The sequence below is a fragment of the Trematomus bernacchii genome, unplaced genomic scaffold, assembly GCF_902827165.1.
Source record: "Trematomus bernacchii unplaced genomic scaffold, fTreBer1.1, whole genome shotgun sequence".
In the NCBI taxonomy this organism is placed as follows: Eukaryota; Metazoa; Chordata; class Actinopteri; order Perciformes; family Nototheniidae; genus Trematomus; species Trematomus bernacchii.
The window spans coordinates 14,304,551-14,326,621 of record NW_022988050.1 but is presented as its reverse complement, the minus strand read 5'-3'; the positions used below and the strand labels follow the sequence as shown (position 1 = coordinate 14,326,621).

General features: G+C 40.4%; 1 protein-coding gene across 1 annotated transcript in view; it reads left to right on the top strand.

Annotated features, from left to right (window-relative positions):
* skap1 (src kinase associated phosphoprotein 1) overlaps positions 1 to 22,071 on the top strand; it is a 35,098-nt gene that overhangs the window by 5,616 nt on the left and 7,411 nt on the right. The window contains exons 5-11 of the mRNA XM_034119769.1: positions 12,505 to 12,585; positions 12,910 to 12,993; positions 13,082 to 13,206; positions 13,928 to 13,991; positions 16,440 to 16,622; positions 20,038 to 20,091; positions 20,199 to 20,296. Coding sequence (XP_033975660.1) covers positions 12,505 to 12,585; positions 12,910 to 12,993; positions 13,082 to 13,206; positions 13,928 to 13,991; positions 16,440 to 16,622; positions 20,038 to 20,091; positions 20,199 to 20,296 — 689 coding nt within the window. The remainder of the gene's footprint in view (positions 1 to 12,504; positions 12,586 to 12,909; positions 12,994 to 13,081; positions 13,207 to 13,927; positions 13,992 to 16,439; positions 16,623 to 20,037; positions 20,092 to 20,198; positions 20,297 to 22,071) is intronic.

The window sequence follows — 22,071 nt, the reverse complement described above, 5'->3', positions numbered from 1 at the left end:
CCTTACTGGCTCCCCTCCACCTCTCCACAGGATGCACAGTTGAACCCTTCTGTTGTATATTGTTGCTCACCCTCTTAATTTGAAAAAACAGACCACATCTGTGAACTCCCCCTCCCTTTCGCTGGCCTCCTACCTCGCTGCCTGGATCCAGTGACTCCTCCTCCTGGCCGTGTGCAGGTAGACTGTTCTGAGGCTGGAGGAAAAAGGGGGCTGGTGAAATCACGCAGGCTTGATTGGGGACCTAGAGCTCCCTCCAGTGGTGGATCCTCAGCGCGTGATCTGTCCCCCTTAGCTGTATGTGTAGACTGTGGGAGGCGGCCCACACAGAGAGGAGGCTTTGTAGCTGCAGGCTAATGCAGTGATTGATTGACCCCGAGCCCCTCTATTCTTTCACAACCGGGTTTGAAATACAACACTGTACCTGAGGGGCCATGTGTGTTCCATCCCTCTCTCCCTTTATCAATCTTTCTCTCTATCTTCCCTTCTCTTGGACTTGCCCTCCCTCCCGTTCAGACTTTTTGTATTTCTGACTCTATGTGCCAGCTAATAGCCCTTGACGTGACATGCCGCAGGTGGGCATTATTGACTCTGCTGCCTCAGGTGCCCATCTATACTCTGAGCTCTCTGTTTCCACTTCTTTCCTGAGGTAAAGCTGGAATCATGTGGAATTTCCCAATAAGGAAAAAAGAACATTGTTTGCAGTCGTTTGGTGATACCGATAGTTAATGCCAGCTGGATGTATTCAAAAACGACTTAATGAACCCTTCCGTCCTCTGCCGCCTTTCTTTTCAAACTGGAAAAATAGAGTTAACAAATCACGGCAGATGGTGGGAAGATAGACCACAAGACAATGATAATTCATTTTTTTTTAAATTGTTTATTTCAGAAAAAAACATGCCAAGATTTTCAAGGGGATGCAAACAAAATCAAACAATAAAATGCTTAAAAAAATGTCTCCTTAAGGCTATAACGATAACACGCCCAACTACAAACTACGCCGTCTGTTACTGTGAGTGCGTTAGTTGTTGAAGCTCGAACATTGTATCACACTGTTGTTGGTGTTAAATGTGAGAAATAGCCTATTATGCAGCACTAACAGAATCTGTTTTTTTTATTTGCATTTTGCTGTGAATATCGAATGTCCCTCGACACTTAACACCTACCTTTTAAAAAAAACACACATTGTATTGTTGGATCAATAATCATAACATTTGATTGTGTAAGACAAATTTACACCCCACAGCTTGTGTGTCTTTTTTTATTGCTGCAGCCATGTTAGCGTAGTGAATGGCCTGTGTCCTCACTCAAAGGGCATGTGGAGTTCATAGTTCATTCTCTGTTCACTGCCAGTTGAAAGAAACAGCTCACACTTCTCTGCTGGGCGGTCTGTTTCAATGGAAGAGGGAGTGTTTGTGGAAAATAATGGCATGACCACCTAATGAAATCAGGGGCATTTTTTGAGGGAACAATCATCCATGGGGTGGATTTGAATTTTCTTCTATAGCCTTTAATGCAAAAATCAGCACCTTTTTTTGTAATTTAGAAAATGGTTCTTGGCTTTAAAGAGAAGATAGAAAATGTAGTTTTTTTCCGCCTTGACTTTAATTGTATCATTTTATTTGAGGCTACTGTACACAATAGAGACTTTGTGACTGGGAGAATGTATTATCCGTGGTAATCGACTGCCTGCCTTTGCTGCTCTCTGTTCCCTAACCAGAGAGTGAGTGAGTGTGAAGTCGATGGCTGCTTTTACACGCAGGAGGAGCCTGTGCCGTTTGATTAGATGCGGTGGCCTGTTGTCTTCAGCGGACTGGGTGACACCAGATTTGTAATGGCTGACAGGAACAGATGGAGCCTCCATTGTTAGCCTGGGTGTCTGCATGGTAATGTGAACTGAGATTCACCCGCCGACCGCACCGGTGACCTGACCGCGCCTGCAGCCTCACCCCAGCCTCGTCTGCCCCCTTTCCAACTCTACACCTCTCTCTCTCTCCCTCCCTCTTCCTCTGTGCTATTCGGAGCCCACATTTTCTCATCACATACTATCTGCCATTCCAATACATGTTGCATCCTAAACAAATATATGCACACCATTTCTCCCTCTGGCGTATATTATCTCTTCCACAATAACACACACACACACACACCCCAGGAGACAGCCTGGGATGTAGGGCTTTTAGCCCCGTCATGCTGTTTACAGGTCAAGTTTACGAAGTCGAAATGGCCTGTTTGTTTTTCTTTGATTGGGGTCGCACCACTGGGCGCTCGGGGATATTTGCTAGGAAGCTGCAGCGATGACAGAGTCCCACAGGAAGAGACTTGTTTCAAGTCGTGTGCAAAAAGATGATGCTTTTGATACGCATCCCCTTTCGTCTTTGTGATTGTAATGATTCTATTATGATGCACCATAGCTTCTATTAACTCAGCTGTGAATGTAGTATTTATTAACAAAACTACCATGTGCATGTTTTTCTTTTCTTCACTTTATCTATCTATGTCATTTACTGTAGATAATCAAGCATAGATTATATTATCCTTTTGATTTATAGGATATGTCTTGGAGATAATTGAATTTGATATATTGGCAGTTAGTGCTGCATCTAATCATTATTTGATTGTTTCTTCAATTTAGGTTTATCATTTGTCTCTAAAATTTCACAATTTCCTGAAGGCCAAGGAGATTTCTTCCCTTGTCTTTTATTCAAACATTTGCACTTTACTGTCACATTAGACAAAGAAAGAGCCACATATTCTTACATTTGAGAAGCGGCAACGAGGGAATGTTTGGCATTTTTGTTTAGACCGAATGATAAATTAATTATCAAAATCAGTTGCTGATTAGTTTCCGGCCGTTAATCAGTCACACTAAAGGCAGGTGTGTTTTGTGGGGTTGTGGCCTTTTTAAAGAATGCAGCAATGAGACTCCTGTCAATGATTACTTTGCAGACCCAATTTCCTAAACCAATTACTTGCAATAGAATGCAGTAGGATAACCAATTTGAATGTATGTCTCGCTGTTGCATATTTCTCATTTGAATATGACGAGCCAATGCACAGTAGCAACATTATCACACAGTGCCGGTAAATAGAATATTCAATCGCATTCTTTTTTCATTTTAGCTGAAGCTTGAAAAAAAATGGGTATTTTTGGCTTGCAAAATAGGAAAAATGTTTTGCCAGCTGACAGATTGATGCTCCATTAGAGGGTTAATCAGCAATGTTGAAAGCGCCAACTGGCCCCTTGTCTATGCTTGAAGGCAAATTAACTCACAAAGAAAGAGCTGGATGCTCACCCTGAGTAAGAAAGGACAACAAATTTGAAACACTGCAATACATTTTCGGTTTCATCTGTATGCAGCACCTTGACAGTATTTTGGGTCTGCATAGATGACCTCCTTGCAGGTTTGTTGGCCTGTGGTCATGCTGTCTGCCCACATACTAAACTCTTGACCTTTGGCCTCTCGCTTGACCAACCTGTGACCTGTCTGCACTCAGTCCAGAGTTGTGTGAATGATCGGCCCTCCTGTCACAGGACGCCCATCAGTCATGAAGTTTCTTTGGACTTTCTCTGATAACCATCTACTGTATCTACCCGTCAGAATATCTGCCTGGAGATTAATTCTTCTCGGCATTCATCGGTGTAACGATTTTGTGACATTTGGATAGCGGCAGCTCATTTGCAAGGAAGAAAATATGTTAATGACTTCAAGTCTTCCTCATTCTCCTTCCCTCTCCCTTCCTTTCCTTCCTCAGTCACAGGCTGTGTGCTTTTCCCTGACACACACACACACACACACACACACACACACACACACACACGAGCACACGAGCACACAAGAACACACATTAGAGGCAGGAGCAGGCTCTGTGCATCGCTGCGACTGCTTGCCACCCGGGTTCAAAAGTTCACACTATTCCCCCAGGGCTACTGTGCTGCTGCAGATGCTGATAGTCTTTTCTTTCTCTCTCTTTCCCTGCTGCCTTTCTCTCCCTCTCTCTCTCCCTCGCTGTTTACACTATTAATCTTGTACACTCTCTCTCACACACTCACTCACTGCCTGGCAAGAAGAGAGCGGCTTGAAGGGGGGATTTGGACGTATTTAACCGAAGGGCATTCATCACTCTCATCTCCGGCTTCTCCCCCCACCAAAAGCCACACAGTGTAGTTTTTTGCATCCTCCCGGTCTGCGAGCCTTCTGACGCAGCTCTCTCCTCATTTGCTGTGTTTTATCGTTGCATAGCATATAATTACATCCCTCCGTTGCCTCTGGTATAGCGTCGTGTTGAAACCCAGGGAAAACAGGCAAAGGTAAATGTGCAGCAGTCCATCTGTAAAGAGGCACATAGGCAGAATGCAAAGTGGGAAGCTGGGGCAGGGTGGCTCCTAATCTCCCCCAGAGCTGTCAATGTCACAGACAAATAGCAAAACTATCAGATGCGGCGGGTTCACCCAGAGGTTAGCGTTCCCAGGTACCTCCTGCATTCACTCCCTCTCTTTCTCCCCTTGCCTTGCAAATGAGAATTTGATTTTGCCCTCCACTGGAATCCATTTCTGGAGATGAATGAAGTTTCAATGCCAAGCCCAGGTGGCCCCGCTGATTTCTTAGGGAAATAAATGGAGACAGGAGAGATGTGTTGGCCTGTACACAGACAGTGACACGGCGGCTCCCAATGCCTCTGGGGTCCCTCTGTTTAATTGTTGCAGTAATGTAGCACTTTAACATGCCTTGTGGAGTTATTCGAGGATGTTGAGGATGCATCCCTCTTTACACCGGGATCTCCGCTCGGCTGGAAGAAGTCAGCTGTGTTTGTGTGTGCCAAGTGGGACAGGGCTGCCGTGGGCTTGTATGCTGTTGTCCTTTTGTTGGACATTTTTAGTATTGATTTAAAGTGGCCTATGCTGTTGGATAACTTATATAAAAATATACAAATAATCAGAAGCCAGTCGGTTGGGAAAACATTTTTATAAAAAAGGAACTTCTTCCTCTTTGGCAATTCAGAAACTGTAATTAGTTATATTTAAACAAATCAATTGGATAATTAGCTTCAAAATGTTCATTCTTAACAGCACTGACTAAAAAGTAAGAAAAGTCCAGGCATAATCTAAAAAGGTTATATTAGTTTTAAAAGGCCATTTTGCATGTAGGTGATTGAATACGTTAAGGGATAGAATTGCATGCAAACATAAAAAAAGATATTGTAAACTAACATGAATTAAATAATGATCGTCCCTGCTGTTTTATTTTGCATTAAATGTTTCCATGAATTTGTATCTTGTCGTAAAATCAGTTGTAAATTACTACTGCTGCAGTTACTGTCGAAAAGGTTGATTTACTATTTCTTTCTGAATTAAATACTACAACTGCAATCACCCCCCCCTTATTTAAATATTGTTTAACCAAATAAAAAAGATGAGATTTAAAAAAAAAAAAATCGTTAGTTTGTGAACTATAAAAAAATATATATTGGAAAGAAGATATCATTTTCTAAATTTGTATTTATTTGTATTTTTTTCTTTCTTTGTAAGTGTAAACTGTCTATGTCAAACATTTTGATCCTAAATTCTAAGTAAGATTTATTTTATTGCAGCTTTTTTCAAAATCGTCCAAAACATTATTTGAAAAAAAATAGGCAAGCATCAAAAAATAATTGCACCACATTGTAATTTGTAACAAAAATACAAATTAAGTTACACATTTTCATTAATAAAAGACTGAACAAAGACCTGCTTAAAATGTTGTCAATACTGTATATCATAGCATGAATTAAACACAGTATTTAAATTTCAAAAACTGTAAGCTTAAAGGTAGGGTAGGTAAGAATGGAGAAACCAGCTCAAGTGCGCTAGAATTTGAAAGTACGCAGCCGAAACAAATCTGCCCCTTCCTTCAGACTTCCTTACAGAGCCCCTCCTCCAACACACACGAACGCGCACATGACCAATGAGGGCACGAGATAAGTTTGTGCACAGATGGAAGGCTGACAGGCAGGTAGGCCATCCAGTTATTTTAGCCGGGCCGGCTAAAATGATTGGTCGTGCTTTTTACAGTACTACGGCTTCCACAGATGACATTTTTTTTAATGTATTTATTGTCAAATATGGAATATAACAAAAAGTGTATCTGAAGTGAATTACCTACCCCACCTTTAATGATGGCTCTAAAAAGGAAAACGTGCCGAAATAAAAAAGAATCCAAACAAATCTTATCTTATCTTTTAATCTTATTAATTGGAACTGTTGATTTTATTTTGGTATTTGTGGTCCTTTATGAATTCCAATTGGTACAAAAAATGGTATACTACAATATTTTAAATAAATATTCTTATTTTAGGCAAAACCACCTGCTTCAGATTTAAACAAGACTCTGATTTTGTTGATATTTTCTTGATAGAATAATATTTCTGTACCACCTGTTGACTATTGGACATGCGAGTGATTTATAAAAGGAGTGAAAGAATTATAGCATCATATAAATGTTTATTGTCATAATATGTAAAAGCCAGAGACTATAAAAAGAGACCAATTATATAAAAATGTGATAGGCATGAGTTATTGCAAAAAAAACACAGTGCAATAACAGGGTCCACACCAACATTGTTATTTACCATTATTGCTAAAAATTAAATTCCAAGTATTAAGTGGAAATAACAAAAGCGTTTTAAAGTTGCAATAACTGTACATTCAGAGAGCGAGTGCGTCGATTTTCTCTGAGTGTTTTTCCCTCCAGGCTCTGTCGTAGATTGTGTTATATCCCGTTTTTATCACAGATATGCAGGCTCTCCTGTGGGCCCGAACTCCTCCATTGTTGGTATTTATATTCTTACTACTGTTTTTTTTCTTTTTTTGTCTCTGTCAGTGAAGCAGCTGAAAACCATCCCCAGCGATTAGAGGATCATTGTATCTGCAGTTAAGCATTTGAATAGTGGTAGTAAATCTAGAAAAGGGAAATTCAGGGTCGCTGTATATGCTGCTTATGGCTGCCCAGGGGGAAGGCGATGTCACATAGTAAATTTAGCCCCTTAGTGTCTTCGCAGTGGCCGGCTCGTGATGTTTGAATGTACGAATAGAGCCACACCGAGGGTACTACGACTTGACATCTAATCCCGCGAAGAAGCACAGAACTTTATTTATTTTTTCTTTGAAATTGCATCAAGTGTAACACACTTAGTCAGACAATAAAAGAGAGAAAACACCAGATATCTCTGCACTGCATTAAAGTTGCAGTATAACTGCATTTCCAGAATTCAAATCTGAAATATAAAATATTTACCTGATCATTTGTGCGTGTATTAACATTTTTATTCTTGTTTCAGTCGTAAAGCTTTTATCTCAAGTCATAGATTTGTTGTTAAACCTGATTTACATCCCTAAGAAAAAAGCTAAATCCTTAATCACTCCTGCATAATTTCCCAGTCCCATGAAACATTATTAGATGGCGATGCAGGCATCATGCAGCCTGATATAATGCGCTGCATGTTTTCTTTGGTTCAAACACATGCATTAGGAGGTTCTAAACACGGTTTATGTATCGATGACTGAAGTCCTAATCAAATCATGGGGAGGAGAGGAGGGCAGGGAAGTCATTCTGCCCTTAACCTCAGTGCCTCTCAGTCTCTCTCCTCCCTTCTGACGGCCGCCTCGCTGGAGGGACGCGCAGCAAAGGCCTCCTACTTTAATGAGGAAAAATGTATCAATTTAGCTTTGGCCTGTGCGCAGATTGAGCGCCGGGTGGGTGAAGGTGCACTGAGTGAATCCTTTTTCCTAATCAAGGACGGTATCGAAGAGGATTGCGGTCTCTCTGGCTTCGTCTGTAAGAGTCAGCAGCAGCATTCCTCCCCGCAGCCCCCTCAGGGCCGGGAGCCTCTCGCTGCCTTCTGTTTCACCTCATCAGCAGAGTTCACGTGGGGGTCAGGTCCTGCCCCCTGACGCTGGATTCAATGCAATACCTCTCTGATATAGCCTCAGTGCTCAAGCCCTAAACACGGGAGAAAGAAAACATATGATAACTCGCTGATATTGATTCTTACCTGTGCTGTGTGGGGGGTCACCTCTTCCTTCCACTCAATATATACATTTCATAGAGGGGCTGATGTGTTTGCCCTTAGCTTAGTTATGTGATTTCTGCTGGTATTGTGTTGTAGTTATCTTTAAATTCAAAAATGTAATTAGCTCTTTATTTACTCACTCACTTACTGACTTACTGTACATTGTTTTTATTTATTAACTTATGTATATATTAATGTACAGTTCTTTGTAAGTACTACTTCAAATATACAAAACAATGTTAGCTTCCTTATTGTAAAGTTTTTTTGTTGATTAATACAAAAAATATTCGAATAAAATGGCATATCATTTGGTTGGGATTTGATTGCTGTGTTTGGATTTGTTAAAATGAGCTTTAGGAACTAGTTACGGGCATTTGTCACAATATATGACATTTTACTGACAATTAATTGCAGCCCAAAAGCGAACAAAAACATATTAAAGCATATATTGTACAGAACAACATTTATTATAAAAAGCCCAATAAAATCTGTTTTATAGAGACACATACAGCGCTCATTTTCAAATAATAAGCATTACAAACCGATAAAAATACAATATACCTTTACAAGCACAAAAGATGACATAAATATGGAGTTCAAGCAGATAACAAATATGCAACAAACACACATTCAAAAAAGAAATAGTACGTAATACAGCTTATAATATTGATCTGAATTTCAGAGACTTCAAATACAGCTAGTGGACCTTGATGGACAGAGCAAGTTCAAAATAGAATCTTTAAAAAAATAACATATATTTCTATATATTTTGCTTGTCCTTTAAAGACACTGCTTATATGTCAAACATCATGAATACAGCAAGACACTTTCCACAACACGTACACAATATGAGAATCACAGTATATACTGTATAAATCTGTATTTGGCTAACATACTGTATGTCAATATACCAAAATGTCATGGGATAGCAGAAAAAGAATGTCAAAAAACTTGTGACAAGCAACATTTTTATTCTGATAATTGTATTTATTCCTCCAACATCTGAATTGTTTCATTTAACTGGCTTGACTTACATTATTCTATATGGAGATACAAAGTAGTTCAAGCCCTCTGCAAGCGCAAGTCCCCCTGCCAGTGCTGTCGCTCAGAGAAAAGATACTAAAGCTTTCCTCCAGCATCTCCGTCTTCTGTAGCACCATAAACATCTCCAGCACGTTTTTTGTGTTTTCATAACATCTTTGTTGCATTATGATCACCGTTAGATGTAATGTAACATATTAGTCCTCCCACCCGACCATTTCCCTTCATTTTGATTCACTCTCCATCCAGCCTTTGATTGACTTTCAGCCTAAGTAAAGTGGATTTTAATGAGAGAATACATTAACTCCCTCTGGTCATGCTAACATAAATCAGCCTTTTCTTGCGGGATCAACTGCTGAGCTCATAACACCATGCTGAGAGAGTGTGAATAACCAAATGAGAGATTGCGGCTGTGGCAAACCGCTGGCAGCTCAGATGCATTGTTTTGTACCCCCCCCCCTTCACACCCTCCTCGAGTTTAAAAGAAGTTCAGGAAGGCAACAGAACGGAGCACTTATCAGCACCCAGGTCTGCTTGCTTATAGAAATATCCCTTTGTCAGGATCAATTAAACACATATCTCTGCTCAATTTCTATCGATTACTTCCTTCCATTTGGAAATGGGGAGACTCACATCTTTTCTTGCTGATGACCACTGAGAGTAGTTAGATTCAGTTAGCGTAGCCTGTAGAAACTCCTCACCTTGATTTACAAAGCACGGGATGTGACTCTAACATCACATCTATCTGCTTCTCTTTGTTGGTAATTGCACTCAGCTAAATAGGTTATGCTGAAATATCAATAAATTGCCATCAAATTAATGTCAATACCAAAGCTGTGGATGGTGCTAATTAAAACGCAAAAGGGATGAAAATGAAGTCAAGGCATTGCCCTGAATAATTGATAACGCAATTTATGATTTTTATGAAAGAGTGCCTTCTGTCTGCGATTTTGATGAGGCCTTAATTAGATGCATTGATGTGTCTCTCCGTGCCTGTAGTCAAACTCAAAACTCAAACACCATGATGGTTGTTGGGGTTTTTTAACGCCCTTAATTACACATTTTCAAATAACATTACCTCTGAATATCCACTTAAAATTGCACGGGTCCCAAAGAGGTGTTAGTGTGTAATTTTCATTAAAGGAGGCATTGTTAACTCAGAACCAATCAAGAGTCTGCTCCTCTTTAGGGTGGGATCAGGGACTTGAGCAAGCAGCATTAAGCAGCGTGATGCTTTTAGGTTGTGCTGCTACCCTGTGGAAGAATACAGAACTATTGTGTTGAATATGTCTCTATTTTCACTATACCCGTGTTTGAGAATTATACAATGCCGGCCAGTCAAGTGAGGTCAGGTCACCCGGTGCTAAAGTGTTAAACACGCATGAATGTGTAATGTTTATTGACTCAAGCAGATCAGAGTGATCCCGTGTTGATTTTGTACCTCCTCATCTATTAGCCTGGCTCGACCTTTGAGATAAATGAAGAGTGAGGGAAGCAGACTGATGAGGGGATTAGAAGTGGGCCGTAACAGGGAAGCAGGCCCATGGAGAAAAATGGACGGACTGTCGGCGGATAGATGAGGTGGGGGAGCATAATGACTGCTGTTTGTTATGATGTACTGAATCAGGTTCTCTTTGACAAAACAGTCCTTAGCACCTCTGTATTTATAGTGTCACCGGTCAGTCCATCCACAAAGGCAGGCTGATGATATGTGAGCGTGTTAGTGCCGTGAGGTGTCTGGGGCTCTGCTCTGGGACGACCCGCTCATCTGTCAGGCCCACGAGCTGAAGCGGTGCAGGGTTATGGGATCACAGGCTGGATTGTTGTGAACTTAAATCTCTGGAATGTTAGCCAGGCAAAAAAGAAAAATCCTATATCAGCTTTATTTTGCTGCCTAGATCAAAGTTATTCAGACAAAACTCACTGAAAAGAGACTCAAAACAACAACCTTTAGAACACAAAGTTGGAGTGTGTATTCAACTGTGGCTTAAGAGGTAGATTGCTCAGTCCATTTAACTGCTTTTTCATGTTTTTGATTTTCCTGAATAAGAAAGTTGTTCCAGTTTGTCTGATGTTGGGGGATACTCTTTGTTTAAACCAGAGGACCCAGATGTGGGCTGACATGTTTGGTTTTTCCCAGCAGTTAAACAGGTTCCTTTCTGAGGGGGATGGACTCCAGGCATTCCCCTTGTCTGAAAGGGGTGTCACACTGACTAGTGTAAATGGTCTTTAAATTGTTCCTGTGTTTCAGACTAAAAAGGCGGTTCCTGCTCTCCCTTTGCTTTTTTCCCTGCAAGGCTAAGGCATGTTGACAAATGAATTCAGAGGAAGCAGAGCTTTGTTTTTGACACATGGTAAAGCCAGCTACCCCTGTTGAAGCTCAGGGCGGAAGATAGCCTTTGTGAGGCCGACAAGGGGTCAACTTTACAAGATCCCCTCTAATGGCTAAAGGCTTAAAAATAGGTTTTAACAAGAATACTTCTTGTTAAAACTTCAAACCATGAAACAGCTGGATACAACCTTGTCTCTCAAACATCCTGGTGGTCCCTGGTGGTACAGTGTTCCTAGTAATATTCCAACCAGCCATAAAGATAAAAATGCCAATCCAAGTGAGATTAAAGGATAACCCTCATATTATTTAAGCCAGAAGCATCACTCCTAGTTTAAATAATGCTACAGAGGAATGTCAGATTGTTTTACAATTTTGCTTCTTTGTGTAAACATAGGAATTCTTTGAAAGTTTAAAGCAGTTTTAACTCACTTTCTCTTCGATTCCTGTATGTGAGAGACACAACCTGGAGCAATGATAAGCAAGTGTTGAAATCAAAGCAAACACATATAGGCTTATATCTGCATTGTAAGGGAAATCACATGTATTAATATCTATGTGATTATGTGTATAGTGCAAAGTTATTTAGTGTAGTTCTACTACTTCTGTCCAGCACAGCAGGCTGAATACTATGTGAACTGCATTGTGCAAGGGCAGCCTAACAACTGCTAATTAACTAAAGCCTTTTAAGTCCTTCCATTGTCCTATCATGTTTAACATTTGACTTTGCAAATTGAAAAGAGATGTTTGGATTTCCACAGGAAGGCTGCTCCCATTAAAAGTGCAATGTGAGCAGATGAATGGTCTGCAGTGCTCAGCAGCACTGTAAATGTATTGATCCCTGTTTTCTAAAGCCTAGCAGGGATGTATTTGATCCACAGAGTGGGAGACTTTATAATCATGGTGTGTGTTGCAATGAGGAACATTTATAAATACACCAATAAGCAGTTCATGCTGAAAACAATCAATTGCTAAATGGATTAAGTTAATTGACAGAAACTTTTAAAATAATTGTTTGTTGCAAAATGCATAATAAACTATTATTTCTTATTGTTATATTTATTTTAGTTTATTGTTTCTGTTCACAGACTTTGGTGATATTCCCCCTGTGGCAGCCCAGGACCTTGGCAACATCTTGAAGCAAGGCTTCCTGGAGAAGAAACGACGAGGTATAGCACCATATAGATACCAGCCATGGATGAAGTACTTTTATTTGATCTAGTAATGTGACTGTGTAGAAGAGAAGAAAAGGCCAAGACACTCTTTTGGCTCATAGTTAAAACTCCTTTAATCAGACAGCTATTGAATGGTTAAATCCTTAATACATAGACAATGCTCGTTCATGTTAAGATAGCGACGGATGTTGTTGACTACATAAGGACAATTTGAACCCGGGCAATTCATAAAATAGCATTTTAAAATATATTTTAACAAATTCTGCTCATATGAGTTACATTATTTTCCATTTGATCATCATGCACTTCTTTTTCTAGATCACAGTTTTTTCGGCTCCGAGTGGCAAAAGAGATGGTGTGTTCTGAACAATTCAATATTTTACTACTTTGGAAGTGATAAAGGTTTGTTTGAAATGCCAACCTACAGAAACATTACAGGCTCATAAGTTGAATCAGATAATATCAAACCACTGGCCCTCCTCCCATACAGATAAGCAGCAGAAGGGCTCCTTTCATATCATCGATTACAGCGTGCAGCTCGCCACCAACCTGAGGAAAGACTCCAAAAAAATGGCCTGCTTTGAGCTCTTTTGTCAAGGACGGCGGGTTTTTCAGGTTTGTAATCCCACAACAACCCTGTACAATTTACAAAATTAAAGAATGTTTAAATCCAAGTAAAGGAATATAATATGACACTATTTTTGAAATGGTTTTTAAGGCTGTATTAGTGGCTTTAAATAAAAAATGTCCTTTTTCTTAAGCAGAAATATCTAAAATCTCAATTACAGCCTTCCAATAAGTAACAAGTTGGTCCACTAGAGAGCACTGAGGGGATTTTTACACTTTAAAAGATTCCGCTTAGTACATATCTTTCTAACATTTATTTATTTAAAGAAATAACTGATTGGCTCCAGACCAAAATATTATACGATATGTGATGAGTCCCTTAAACGATTAATCGATCAACACGATACACGTATATATGTTTATTTGAATATATATTAGTACTTAAATATTTCGAATGGGTTAAAACGCATCATGAGGCCTTCATCTAAATTCATTTGGAAAGCATGTCTACATGCCACTATAGCAATCCTACTGTCTGATTATAACACATTTATCTCACAATTGATATGTCTCATTTAAATATTTTAGATCTGATCATTTCATAGCCATTTCAAAAGAGAACATTTATATGTGCTCTTTTCCTTCCTTATTAGGCAGCTTGGAAAAGAGCTGGTGTATTGAAGATTACATATCTGGACTTTTAGTTCCATATAAATGCACCCTTGGATGAGATGATAACTGCAGAATTCTTGCCACTGTTTCCCATTAGTTCACTGCCAGCAGTCATCAAGAGGCAAGGGAATGGGTGGACCAAATCCATTTTGTGCTTAGAGGTAAGCCAGCATCTCTTTGTCATTTCTTCCGCTACCTCCTGCATTGTCAGTTTTCAGGAAGTCTTTTTATTTTTCGCTTAAAGTTTTGTGTTTCCGTTTTGTGTGTCCTTATTGGAATCAAAGGTTTGAGGATCGGGGATATCGTGTTGTCCAGATTTCAAAGCCCTCTGAGACAAATATAAATTGGGTTTTATATAACATTTGCTTGAGTTGACTTTTTAAATGCTGCATAGGCTAATTGAAAAATACAGACAAATTAGTATCTTTTTTTCCCAGTTTTCCCCCAAAGTTTGCGTGCGTGTTTTCAGGGGGCAGAAAGGTCAGAAATGAAAGGGAGCCCTTTATCTTCCCCAACTCAGATGGAAACCACCCGATCCATCACTAACTGCACAGCCGAGTCCTGAATCTCCCCATTCGACGTGTCACCCACCATGTCATGTGCACCATCATGTAGCTCTAGTTCTCCCCCACCTCCCCCAACCGCTCCTCCTCTAACCCTCCTACCGAATTCCAACTTACAGGAAATTGATTGGTAGATGTTCTGGTTATCCTCCAGTGACATTGATTTCTGCTCGGCCGCTGCTGTACGGCAGAGGACCTGATACCCTGTGTTGCAGCGGCCAGTCGCCTGCAATGAGACGCCTCCTCCATCTGAGCCAGCAGTCGTGCTTTTGTCTCCTCTAAAATGGGCTCGGGGCCGGCCCACTGATTTGCGGGAAGTAACAGACACTCTGCAGTTTGTCTTACTTCCTTCCAGACCAGTTTTACTACAAAACGCAGTCTGAGCCAGAACATGTACATGATTATTATTACCGTCTTCACCGCCGGAAATAACCTGAAAACAAGATTAACTGACATCTTTTTAACATGCGTGTTCTTTTTTGTGGTCACTCATTTTTGGCATTTTGCTTTTATTTATTCTGAAAGTAGAGATACAGTTACAAAGTGCATATTTGTTTATTTAGCACATTTCAGTAACAAGAAAAGTCAAAGAGCTTTACATGAACATTAAAAGCATTAAGACATTGTAGAAACAAAACATACAACAAAAGGACATTTGGATACAACTAAAAACCGCCATTAAAGTGCTGAAAAGAATAGACGATAAAACAGATTTAGCTGCAATAGAAAAAAAACTAAGTACTAAAATACAATCTACAGTACAGGGGAGAGAAGGAGCGGTATCATACTGTACAACAAAAGATACAAATATATAGTATGTGTATTGATCAGAAATCCAACTAAACCGAAGAGCTATAGGAAAGCTGAGGAAGTCAATATGAAGCAAAAATGACAAACTTCTCTGGTTTGATTTTCCACAGTTCTTTGCGGTTTTAACTGTTGAAATAAACAGACAAAACATGCAATTTGCAAAACTGTTTTAACATATTGGAATTTCTCACTATGGTTACATTTTGACATCACTGAGGGTATAGATTAGAAAATAAGATTAAGAATTGCAAAATAAAATATAAAAAAGCTGTTACACACCAACAAGAATTGTTCCCTCTTTACTTAGCTGGAAGCACAGCATAGCAGAATCGGCGCAGCAGCGATATGTGTGTGAGTGTGTGTCTATTTTCTGTTTGAGAAAACAGAGGGTGAGAAAATGCAACTGGCACCGTTGTCGTGAAGATAAGCATTTCAACTGTTTCAAATATTCAGAATTGATAAATACTGAAAGGAAATCTAGTTCAAGACGTCACCGTGGGCTCTGGAAAACGGTAGTGGCCGTTTTTAACTACATCAGACTCTGCAATTAAATGCTTAAAAAATACCACTTTACAATAAGACTACCCTTATAAAGGGTTTACGAATAGTTTGTAATTAATGTATTAATTAGGTTGTGAACACTTTATAAATCATTAATAAGCTTTTATGAGACATGAGATAAACAGGGCAACTGTGACCGGTTGCTTGCCAAATAGTGAGCCCACATGTATCTGTACTGCTAAGCCTTACATTGGCTACTTAGCTTACTTCATCATCAGCCAGCATCCTTGGTATCTGTTGCTCACTGAGTTGATTCTCGCTAAGTAGCCAATATAAGGCTTAGTCAAAATAGTGCCAAATAGTGAGCCTGTGTTGATGTATGAAAACTATGTTAGAACTGGTTTATAAATGGTTCTTAATGATTAATAAAGTGTTTACAACCTAATTCATAACCTAATTATAAACCCTTTATGAATCCTTTAAGGGTAGTCTTATTGTAAAGTGGTACCAAAATATATAAACACTTTAAGAGATAATGAAATTACTCTAGTATTACAGGCAGAAATCAAGCCTCCAGGTCTCGCCATTGCTGCTATAAGGCACGTGTCCTAGTCTGTTGTGCAGCCAGGGCCATTGGACCATTTCTCTTACTTTACCCTGTAATGCATTTGTTCCACGCTGCGCTCTATCCTTACGCTAACGCCGCCCATCACGTTGTCTTTCCGTCCCTCATAGATCTCCGCTCCACCGCCATCCCTTGCGATGATGACGAGGAGGAGGAAGGTGAGGGGGAGGAAGAGGAGACCTATGATGACATTGATGGGTTGACCAGCCCTCAACCCGGTCCTTCCCAGGTTCATGGGCAGGAGACGGGGGAGGTCGAAGAGGAGGATGAGGATATCTACGAGGTGCTGCCAGGTATGAGGATGTGGTTACCTCGCAGGCAGACACACAAGCACGCACACACACAAACACAAACACACACACACACACACACACACACACACACACACACACACACACACACACACACACACACACACACACACACACACACACACACACACAAATAGACAGGACGGCTGCACACACCAACTCTCATGATACTCAGTCAGACAAATAGACACAGTCGCTCTGCCTCACACACACAAACCCGAGCCCTCAGGGATTTTTTTGCAACAAGAAAGATGTGTGATGATCTCTCCCCTGGCTGTGAAATTTGTGTTGCCAGCCAGGTACCTCCCTACCACCACAACACCCAGACTTATCACTCATTTTAAATCAAGCAACACTAATAAGCCTGTCAGGGCTGAGGTTGGTGCTGCAGAGTCACACAGGGCAGGAAGGGGAGACTCTCCTCACATCCACTGGAAACCAGCTTCCTCTGGTCTTATCTCACTGAGAGCCATCTGTTGAGAAACAGTTATGTTGTTGAAATCAGCGAGAGCCGGCTAGTGCCGAATGCTCTGTCATAGAACGTCCAATTAGCTAATGTTGCCAGGCAACAAATAGCCTACAATTCAATCCACTAAGCAGAGTTTTGGCAAAAATTGCCTAGCAACGGCAATTTAGTTGAAATGAAGTAAAAACGGCATCTCCCAGGGCTTAAAATAGTTGTGGAGCTCTTAATGTCACATATTTAATAGAAATTAGAGTTTGATTAAGATTGTTGCCAGATGAGTGCGAGTGTGTGAGTCCCTACTGACTCATGTGTCAGGGTGGCTACAAGATCCCGAGAAGGACAAAAGGGGTGATCTGATCTTCTCAGGGCCGTCGTCCATCACTCTTTCTATTAAATAAGATACATCAAGATTCTGTTTCACTCTGTGAGTACATTACCTTTGCCAAAATCACTGGTGAGAGGGAAATCAGTCTTCAGACTGTCACGCCGGCGTTCAAAGCCATCTGGGAAGAGGTACAGACTCTGACCACAGATGGCATATCGAATGACAGGCTCTTTCCTTCACTTTCTCACCCCTTCACTTATCAATCATTCTGCATCTCTCTTTGCACACTTACAGCTTGTAATGTACAGAGTGATTTTATTTTCATTGATCATGATTGCAAATTACAAACTTTTGTATCTATTCTATCTCCTTTTTATAAACAAATATAAGTATTCATAGTAGTCCTTGAAATTACTGTATTTTGTTGGACTTCATTCAGAATCATAAACAGGTTTATTAACAAGTAAGTTTACACATACAAGGAATTCGCTTTGGTGTATGATAAAGAACAATTACATATTTATAAAAACTATTTTAGAAACTCTTATACAAAAAGATAAAATATTTAAGGATTAGGTCTTTATTTTAATCATCATATGAAGGTTTAAAATAACTATGCAAAACTTGTTGTAAAAAATAATAAAGTCACACAAGTTACGGTATATATTAAAATAATATTCACCCAACAAAAAATAGGCCATGGATATCAACAAAGGGAACAACACCTGATTTAAGAATTCACATGTATGCTCTGTAGGTCAAAAAGGGATTTAAAAGGATTACAAATAATTAGCTTATCTTTATTTTCAAGCGTCTTCGGATTTTTGCCAGTTTCCCAATCTTAGTATTAACTTGATTGTTGCCGAGGACAATAGTATATGGACCTGGTGCAGTGTCATTGATCGGTTCTAAATAAAAGACATATGGATATCCGGGTAGTTAACATTAGATATCTGGAGAATCTTAAGAATTTGCAAATTGCTCTCTTTCAGATACATCTTGCATGTTCATAAGGAAAACTCGTGAAAAAATGTAGTGTACGAGTAAAGTATCATTTTCCCTGTGATGAGCTCTCTCAGTTTTGACGAGGCAAAACTCCGTACATGGCTCAGTTGCAGGCAGAATGCAGAGTGATGGTGGTATTGGCTCTGGTGCTGATGACTGATTTTATTGACTGGAAAATTAAATCACTTTGATATAGAAACCGTTGGCCCATGGCGGTGGCCTCTCGACTGAGGGATGCTCTCCTGCACAGCAGTCGCAGAGCGCTGAACAAATGTTTAGATCCTGTGAAAAATACAAATCAATTAATTCCTTATTTTGGTGTGGTAACAATGCAGGACATTTACATATTTCATTAGGTAAAACCACAACCCTGAGATTTTTAATGATATAATTTTGTGATTTGAAAAAGATACGTGTGTGTGTGTGTGTGTGTGTGTGTGTGTGTGTGTGTGTGTGTGTGTGTGTGTGTGTGTGTGTGTGTGTGTGTGTGTGTGTGTGTGTGTGTGTGTGTGTGTGTGTGTGTGTGTGTGTGTGTGTGTGTGTGGTGTGTGTGTGTGTGTGTGTGTGTGTGTGTGTGTGTGTGTGTGTGTGTGTGTGTGTGTGTGTGTGTGTGTGGTGTGTGTGTGTGTGTGTGTGTGTGTGTGTGTGTGTGTGTGTGTGTGTGTGTGTGTGTGTGTGTGTGTGTGTGTGTGTGTGTGTGTGTGTGTGTGTGTGTGTGTGTGTGTGTGCGCGCGCGCGTGCGTGTCTTCCTGGTCTTCCTGGAAGCAGAGGCGCAGGTTGTGCTGGGAGGTGGATAGTGTTGCTGGGTTGTGGCTGCGTGGCTGTCAGCCTGCTGCTGTTACGGATGGATGTGGGAGACAGAGGGCAGGATATCAGTGTGTCACCTCTCAGACCACCGGGGGCCACGCCCTGCAGTCGATGACACGTCCGCCTCTGCGTGCCTTAAAGACAGCCTCTTTCTTTAACTTTTCTTCGCTCAGTCTCTGATAAATGTGAACAAATTGATTCCTCACTATTGAGTTCTATCTTGTTAAAGAAAAATAGTCATCTTGTGCCACGAGGCGGTGTGTCAGTCATTGGCTGATGATACATTGAATTTCTTTTTTGTGTACAAAATGTACAGTTATGGTTCTCATTATTACTTTACTTTTTCCACCCTTGTTAAATAATTAGATTGAAATGTTTGGGTCCTGTTATCTGGTTGATAAATGCTTCCTGCTAAAACTGCAACTATTAATTGATCAACAGAAAAAATAGCCTCCAAGTATTTCCGTAAATTATTAATTTTGTTTAATAAAGTAATTAATCATGCAAACATGGCACAAAATGCTGTTTTCAGCCTCTCAAATATGGAGATTTTCTGCTTTATTATAACATATGACTTATTAAGTATAACATATTTGTCTTTGAAACAATGGGAATAATGTTATTCTCTTTTTTTCTGGCATTTTAAAGATCAAGGAGGCATCGATTAATCTAGAAGATAATTGGTCAATAAATCAATAATAAAAATAATAGTTAGTTGTAGCCGCACTTCCTGCTTATAAGTCAAACAAGTATAAATGTCTCACAAACATCATTTTGTATTTTTGTTTATTTAGATGAGGACTTTCCAGATCCGACAGATGAAAGCAGTGAGAAGAACAACAAATCAGGTCAGAGCCTCATCACAGTCTTTCACATTCCCAGCTTAATAGTTTGAAGCGGGTAGAAATTGTTATTTAAATTCACGCTGTGCATTTCCCCTCGGCCTGGTCATCAGATTACGCTAACTACTACCAAGGTTTATGGGATTGCCTGCCTGACGAGCCGGACGAGCTGAGCTTCCAGAGAGGAGATCTCATCTACATCATTAGCAAGGTCAGCAAAAAACACTCAGAGAGGTTAAGCAAACATCTCTCAGAATTCTGTTGTTTCTGGACACGCTTTCCCCCAGTCAGTGGAAACGGGAGATCACTGTTCTGCCGTTCATCTTTTAACGGGAACCATTCCTGACTCGTAGACATAATTACAAGAGCAATTAGTAATTTGCAATGAGTCAAATGTGTTGCAGCTGGGTAGAATATGTGATTATTAAAGTGTTAAACAACATCAATACCAGTAATCACGTTGGCCTCATTTACTTTCCGAACATGCTGATATCCCCAACATCTAAATTCCTCTGTTAGTGTGTCGGTGCAGCAGAGAAGCACCAACAGTGGCATTGTCTATTCCCGGGCCACTAGGGTGAAGTGCCATTCGGGCGCTGCGTAATGGTGCTGTTGTTCATTATAGAGCCTCTATCACAGGGGTTAATTGAGTAGGCAGCCATGCGAAGCCCTTCCTTCCTGTTTGACATAAACTGCAGGTGAAGCCATCCAGCATCTCAGCTCTTTTTCTCTCAATCTATTTCCTCGTGTTTTATGGCCATCTTGTAGTTACATGCAGAGTATCTACCAGTGAAAAGCCACCCTACTGGAAATCAATGGCTTGTAATTTGGGCACTTTTTACTCTGCTGCGTGCAGGGACTTGTTTCTATTGGTCGGCTTGAAATTGAATCATCATGTTCTGTGTTTAGGCTGAATTATCTGAAGAGCGGAGGGAGGAAGAACTTACAGTAGATGCAGCTTTTTGTTGGTAATTATGCAGTGCAAAAGGGATTGAGAAATGATGTATTCAAGCCCATTATTTCTTGCATCTTTAATCAGCAGCTGCAGCGAGAGAAATACAATTATTTGTGATATTTTCTTGTTTTAGAGCAGAAACAATAATGCCCTTACTTTTTTAAGAAGTAAAGGTTTGGGGTATAGATAGACAAACAAACAGAGTCAGTTTGTGTTAAAGGAAATGGAGCCTTTTCTTTGTAAGGGCAGATATGGCACAGGTGAATTATGCTCTTCACAGAAGATGGACTTTTAATTGAGGTTCTCTTGGCAGTGCCAGATGAATGAGATGCCAGCCTTCTCTGTCTGAGCGTGCTGGTTGATAGGGGAAAATGTCAAAACAGCCATGTCCATTTTTCACGTAAGGATGACAAAGGCAGCCGAGGTTGGGAAACAAAGGGAACCTGGCTCTGAGCGACAGATCCGCCTCAAACTGCCTCAGCCCTGCCCGCCGTATTACTTTTCACTGTATGGATCAGATTACTGCTTCACGGAAGACCTTAAAGCAAACTAAGTCCAGGTTGGAAGCAAGACCCGGTAGAAGGACCTCACAAACTTAATGGCACAGATTACTCTTGTTTTGTCAAGCTGTACGCTGAAGTCATAACATAGTGACAGACTACGAGAGAGTATTCTAACTATCCTCTAATGGATTTAAAGCGAGGGGCTGGTTGTAAATTATTTAGAGGTGATCTCCGGACGGCTTCCGAATGGTTTTGTGTGAAGACACGACTCCATCCGTGTCCCATTTTGTGTCCTAAAAGCGTCAAATTTCCTCCATGAATAGCATTATTTGGATTATAGCCTGTAATCGGCTATTTATTTTAATGAGCCCTTGGGGAGGGCTTCCCTGCGTCTTTCGTGCAGGCCCCCAGTTGCGTTCAGTTTTACGGGGGGATTCCTGAGAACCCTGACCTCGGTGAGTGAAATACGGGCCCTTGGCTAGAACTCAAGTCTGTCGCTTAACTGGGGACCCAGACACATGAAATGGC